At 31.6% G+C, this 6,872-nt stretch overlaps 2 protein-coding genes across 2 annotated transcripts; both read left to right on the top strand.

Annotated features, from left to right (window-relative positions):
* Nucleotides 1-798: 798 nt before the first annotated feature.
* Nucleotides 799-2,221, top strand: LOC137819247 (CASP-like protein (DUF1677)). Its single transcript, XM_068623034.2, has 2 exons — nt 799-1,516; nt 1,988-2,221. Exon 1 carries the CDS (start codon nt 919-921, stop codon nt 1,480-1,482), a length of 564 nt encoding a protein of 187 aa, XP_068479135.1. The 5' UTR covers nt 799-918; the 3' UTR covers nt 1,483-1,516; nt 1,988-2,221.
* A 3,256-nt stretch (nt 2,222-5,477) lies between these two features.
* LOC137818608 (uncharacterized) lies at nt 5,478-6,377 on the top strand. Its single transcript, XM_068622133.2, has one exon. It carries the CDS (start codon nt 5,570-5,572, stop codon nt 6,149-6,151), a length of 582 nt encoding a protein of 193 aa, XP_068478234.1. The 5' UTR covers nt 5,478-5,569; the 3' UTR covers nt 6,152-6,377.
* The last annotated feature ends 495 nt before the right edge of the window (nt 6,378-6,872 follow it).

The following is a 6,872-nucleotide window of genomic DNA, read 5'->3' as shown; positions in this document are numbered from 1 at the left end:
CTAATTATATAATTATATATGAATATTTCAAACTGAAAAATACTATTCTATGAATTTTTTTATCAAAAAGAAAATATATAATAAATATAGTTCTTAGAAGTGGTTCAACCTTCTTAAAAACTAAAAGAGACATACAGCTTATTAGCTAAAAATTGAATTAAAATTCAAAATTAAAATTTAAAGATCAATTCCGCTATCATATCAGTAATACATACCTAAGGTTCTAAATACCAATAACCGCTATTCAGCTATCATATCAATAATACATACCTAAGGTTCTAAATACCAATAACCAGTATCATATCAATAATACATACCAAAGGTTCTAAATACCAATAATAGAATAGAGCTTCTAGGCACCATAGAGAATATGAGGTGTAGAATATTAATCAACACGAAATCCTCTTCCTCTGAAAATGGGGTGGTGATTGACTAATTTCCAATCCTTTTCTCTCTCGAAAGAAAGCATGCATGCATGCAGCATGTGTCGTAACCTCTTTTTTTAAGACACAACCACCAAGCACGGAACACAGTACTAAGTAGTGAAACATAGAGATAACAACAACAAAAGAAGGACACGAATCTTTCAGATCAGATACACATTTATTTCAAATTTCGAAAAGCTATACAACTCATTTCCATTGCTTTTCTCATTAAATCTTTCGTGAAAAATGTAGCAGCTTCACGATTATGGAAAACTACACTTGAGTTTCTTAGATCCACCCATCTTCACAACTCTCACATTCACCCAACCAAGTAGAACTATTATAAATACCATTGCTCCTTCCTTCTTCAAGTTTTTTTATATAGTTCATTGTTGTTTCCATTACAACACTCTTAAACTCACACCCCATTTTGCAACAATCATACCCTAAACCTTAAACTTCTGAGATATCCTTTCTTCGTTCTCGATCCATTATGGCACCCCATGGAGAGTCTTTGACTAGCTCTTTCTCTAGGAAAAGCAACATGTCAAAGCCACCAAAGCTTGCATCTGAGAACCTTCAACGAACGGTCTCAGACATCTCTTTTGAGCTGACCAAAGAAGAGATCGATGGTCTAAAGCTAACACCAATATCTGAGGTTGAGAATGCCAAGTGTGAGTGCTGTGGGATGTCTGAGGAGTGCACACCCGAGTACATAGACCGTGTGCGTGAGAAGTTCAATGGGAAGTGGGTGTGTGGGTTGTGTGGTGAGGCAGTGAAAGAAGAGTTGGAGAAAAATGGAGGGGAAAAAGAAGAGGCCTTGAGTGCACACATGAGTGCATGTGTTAGGTTCAACAAATATGGTAGGGCTTTCCCTGTTCTTTTCCAAGCACAGGCCATGAAAGAGATGCTCAAAAAGAGCACTCTAGACGGTAGAAGGGCTAAGTCCATTAGCCCTAGGGACAAAGGAGGACCAAAGAAAGGAGGCATTGCTCGTAGTTCTAGCTGCATTCCAGCACTCACAAGAGAAATCAATGATATCAAAATAGCCAATTAGTGTTGCTACATGCAGAAAGAGTCTTGAAATATCAGTAAAGTTCTTACATCTATGAGTATATTCCAAACACATGATACAACACCCAAAACTATGTCAAATCTATGAACTAATTAGTTATGGATTCATGTAGAAAACTTTGCTTACTATTATTCTCCTAGTTCTACCTTAGTATCTTAATCTTTTTAATGTTAGTAGAAGTGCAAGCCTTTTTTCGTGTAGTGCAAGACATGGTTTATCTTTAGCTGACTATACTTGTTATTGGATAGCGAGATTTGGAGTCATAAGAATAAGATTATATTTAAAGGTGGAGTGTTTGACTTTTCTGAGATCTTTTCTTTAGCTCAATTGAAGGTTTGATCTTAGATTACTTCTAAATCCCCTTCTGTTTGTTTTTCTTATTCTGATTGAACACTTGCTGAGACTTCCATTGTATCTACTGTAAGTATTAAGAACTCCACACATCTCGTTCATCTGGTTTACAAATGCTTCCATGGCTATCTTTCAGGACAAAAAATGGCCTTATTATGTTGAAGAAGAGCGAATTTGATGACTTCTGAGGGTTTTTTGGTTTGTTAGTAACCTTTCACTCCTTCAAGGGTTGTTTCTTCTGAGATCTTGTTTGCATTTCCTTAACCAGAGAGGGTTCTTCTTTTGTTTTTGTTCAGTGGTTTTGTGTAACCTTGTCAGATGTACTCTCTACTTTGTCACTGATCATAATAAAGTGCAACAAATTTTACTTCATCATCTCAATGTTGTCTCTAAAGGCTAAGAATAATAGCATAGAATCATCATCTTCATCACTGAAAAACTTATGAACTATATATTTTTTGTTTTTCAATATTGAAAAATAATATTTAATTGCATATAATGTAATGTTATTTAGAATTACTTGGTCGAACAGCACAATAACATATAGTACCAGAAGATTCTCAATTTCATTTGATAGTTCAAACTAGTCATTAGTAAAAAAATAATAGTTTTTTAAAATAACTATATTTTTATTGAAATTTTATCTTTCAATTTTTCAAAGAAGCAAAGTTATCTCTTAATTAATTATAATCTATTTTCGTTAAAAAATTAAGTAATATGGAAGTCAATCCATTGAATTAAATTTAATTGTTTTACAAATACCAAAAATATATAAATATATCTCCATCTACCAAAAACGTACCTTAAAATAAATAGATTATAATTTATATTTTTATAATCACAATATTTCTATGAATTATTTATGGCTGAAAATAAAAGACTATGTAAAGTGTTTCAAAAGCAAAAAAAAAAAAGACTTGTTTGAATAAGGGTTAAAGACACTGTAAAAATAAGAAAAGCAAAAGTAAAATGAAAAGAAAAAGAATGTAAACTTGTACTAGGTTGTTGCCTTCTGAAGAAAACTGATAAATTTAGAGAGCAGTTAATATAATTCAGGTTTATATAAAGCCTTAGAACAATAAAATCATTTTTTTTCTTTTCAATTTTTTTTTTTGTAAAAGAATAATAAACCTTAATTATCATTAGCTAATAATGAATTTATAAAATATTTATATTCATATTTTTTTGTTTAAAGCAAAAACTTTTTACCAACCTTTTCATGAATGCATGAAAATGACATAAAATAAGGTGCGTAACTCCTTTTCACAGCCTGTGACAGCCCAGTACAGCCATATATAAAAGGGGCTAAAATAATAGCAAAAAATAGACATAAATATTATTTTTAAATAAATGAAAATTACTGTTTTATTTTTTTTTTCTACTGGTACGACCGGACGATTCACTAAGTCGGTCAGCACTCAAACCAAGTTATCGCCTAAACCATGGCGAGAAGGCCACGTGTCGGCACGTGGCCGACCGACTCTTAACGTTGAGTCAATGATTGACCAAGTCAGCAGGGTTAATCTGTGGTTAAGAGTTGTTTAGTGCAACCCTAAACACGAGTCAATTCCCTAATCTGACCTACTAATGAAGACTCATTAAGATAATATAAATAACACGTATTTTAAGAAGAAAGATACGTCATAATTTACGGTACTCTGACACCTGAGTGCCAACATCCCAACTGACTTGAGCGTTTGAGTGCCTTCTGTAGGTATCATCCTCGCCTGTGGAGCCAGACAACCGAAAGAAGGAAGGTGCAACAGAAAGCTTGGAGCGTCGTAGACCGACAGAAGGTGGAAGCAGGAACAATCTTTCTCTATGTCCCTAATCCGAGAACAATTTTAATTAAAATGTTTATGATTTGTTAAATTGTATTTTTCTCATAATTTTCAGGCATTGACGAATCTTATAAAATGTTCCATTAATATACCAAAAACAAGAAGAATGTGCAAGAATTAATGGTGTGACATTTACGTATAGTAAAGTATGAACGAATATTCATACTAATGGATTTCTTCGTACTCAAGAAAAGAGTATTTGCATGAAGAGTTAATACGTGTATATTAGATATATTAATCCGTTAAAAAATTTAAAAAAATATATTAAAAATTGTAACACTGATTTTATTATTTTAATTAGTTCAGTTAATAAACATTACACCATGAAAATTATTAACAAATGTATTTACCATATTAAATATTCATATGCTTGTAAATAAAAGTATACTAATTAATTATGAAATTAAAATAGCTTTTTATAAGAAAATTTTCATTTCAATTAATTGAGTAATTGAAACACAATTCAACATTTCACTTTATACTAATGTTCTAAACCACACGTTTTTCAACGCACGTGAGAACTGTAGAATCTCTTTAGATGTTCAACGCACTTAACTTAAGGCAACCCTCCTCCACCAATCATGGTGAAAAGTTGAGAAAAACGCCATAAAAACTAAAGAAAAGTTTCTTTTAACACTAAATAGTAAACAACACACATTTCACAATGAATTATAATAATAATTTTAATTAAAAAATAAAATAACAATTTATTGGAGGTGTGAAGTGTATGTATTTTAGTGTGTGTTGTTAAAGTATCATCACCCAAAAACTAATTAATTAGATCAACTAAAAAAAGGTAGTGTAAAAGAAAAATTTTCAATTCAAAATAATTCTCCTTCCATCTCTACAATAAATTTTAAAAATAAAAAAATAATTATTATATTAACTAAATTATATTATAGATTAAAAAAATTACTGATCTTTAAACTAGTTTATATTATTAATAAAATTTATAAACAAATTTATAAATTAATGAAAAATTAGATATTAATTTATAAATTTTATTAATAATAGAAAATGATCTTAAATATTAATAATTTTTTTAGTAATATTTAATTTAGTCATAATTAATTATTTGTTTTGTCTAAAATTTATTTTTATTTAATAATTTTTTACTGATTAATTTTTTTCCTCAAATATCTTTAATTAAATATTTGAAATAAATCATAACTTTTTTAAATTTGATTCAAGAATATAAGTATCAAAACATCTTTCAAACTTAAAATATTTAAGGGTAATTTTGAAACATTTATACAAACTATAAATTTATTACTTAGGTGAATTGTTTGAAAGGTTATTTCAAAGTTGAGAGAGTGTTGAACTATGTAGCATTGATACTCGCACAGATATTAATACGATACGAAGATACAAATTTATATATTATATAAATTGACAATAGTTTGTTCAAAAGGATTTGTTCCTTACTTTTATAATCATATTAAAATTTTATACAATAAGTTTGAATTTTTAAAAAATTAATGTATTTTTTATTTTTAAAATTATGTTGGAACCGAACTAGAATTATCATAAATTCAACATATATTTTTTAAATTAAAAATATTAAACCGATATGTGTCTTATGAGTGTCGTGTGTCTGATAGATGTGTTCAACACGGATACATCATTTAAGCGTTATAGGTGTTGAATATTATTAAAATATCTTTGCATGCTCTCAAAGGGTTTATTCTAGGGTAGGTTGATTCAAGTGCAAAACCAACACATTTTTCTTCCCCTTTTCCCACCACTAACAAACACATATATATATGCCTCCTTCCCCCTCTTTCTCATCAACCCATTTCTTCTTCTCTTGAGATTCTCATTCACAAATCTCTCTCTCTCTCTCCAAAATTCAAAATATTTAAAACAAAAAAATAGAAATGGAGAACAATTCAGCAGTGATTGCAAAGAGAGTGTGGAAGATAATACGTGTCGCCTTCTTCATGTTGAGAAAAGGCATATCAAAGGGCAAGCTAATGATGCACCTTAACGTCATGCTCAAACGCCGGAGCAAGCTCGCCGGAAAAGCCATCACCAACCTCATCTTCCACCACCCCCACCATGCCGGAGTCCCCGGCAACGACCTCCAGTTCTCAGCCGCCAGGGAGTACGAGTTCAGCTGCAGCAACACCCCCAACAACTTCTTTGCCACCATTGGCAACGGCAGCAAGCGCCACCGCCACAACCCTTTCTTCACGTGCGCTCACGCCCCGCCCACTTTCGAGGACGACGCCGTGACCGTCAATGCCGTCAAGGGCGTGTTGGAGATGCTGAACAAGGAGACGGCGGTGGAGGCGGCGCCGGCCGCCGCAGTTTGTAGCTCTGTGGTGAGGCAGCTTATTAGGGTTACGGACTCTCCGTTCCCACTTCGTGAGTACGAGGATGACAAGGACAACCAAGTGGACAAGGCTGCGGAAGAGTTCATAAAGAGGTTTTACAAAGACTTGAAGAAGCAAACTTGAGTTTCTTTCTGCATTAAACAACGTTAATTTTGATGTTTATGAGAGTAGTACTAGGTGATTAATTTAACCTAATGAGCAGTTTTGGATGTATTTTTCATTGATGATAATCTGTGTGCACTTAGAGAGAATGCATTTTAGTTATTTGCATTCAGGAATTTTGTATCTTTAGTACTAGTTGTTTCTTATATATCAACAATAAAAACGAGTTTAATTATTGAGATATGAATAATTTCTTCTATTAACATTGTAGCAAATTGTTAATCTGTTTGTGTGGTTAAAAAAATTGGACATTTGAGAACAAAATGCTTGTCTAAGTTTTGGTATATTTTTTTTAAATGATTGAAACATCCTTTATATTTTCTTTCTATTTAATGTTTGCCGATTAAAAAAAAAAAAGTATATTTTGATTGAAGGAGCTGTGGAAATTTTCTGTATCAACATGAAGTATTGAAAAAACAAATTTTGGAAGTGTCGAAATGAATGGGTTTATGTATATTAAACAGGAGTCTGTGTTTTTGTTAATGAATTGAAGTAATATATATGTATAACAATCTGGGGAATGATTAATGGAATCTTCCCTATAGAGGGGTACACCTCTTGTACTCAAAGAATGTTGAATCTTGCCATCAGAAAACAATAATGTAACATCCTTTATCATTCCATTGGATCTTGGTTTTTGTTTTTGAAGTTTTCATTGAACATCTTTGAGAGAATTAATATT

The sequence above is a fragment of the Phaseolus vulgaris genome, chromosome 10 (genome assembly GCF_051622355.1).
Source record: "Phaseolus vulgaris cultivar YP4 chromosome 10, ASM5162235v1, whole genome shotgun sequence".
NCBI classification, from domain to species: Eukaryota; Viridiplantae; Streptophyta; class Magnoliopsida; order Fabales; family Fabaceae; genus Phaseolus; species Phaseolus vulgaris.
The sequence above is the reverse complement of the archived record's forward strand: the minus strand, read 5'-3'. Positions and strand labels throughout refer to the sequence as shown.

What these genes read in the sequence shown, in the direction of transcription:
- LOC137819247 (XM_068623034.2), top strand. Translation starts at nt 919, where the DNA reads ATGGCACCCCATGGAGAGTCTTTGACTAGCTCTTTCTCTAGGAAAAGC.
- LOC137818608 (XM_068622133.2), top strand. Translation starts at nt 5,570, where the DNA reads ATGGAGAACAATTCAGCAGTGATTGCAAAGAGAGTGTGGAAGATAATA.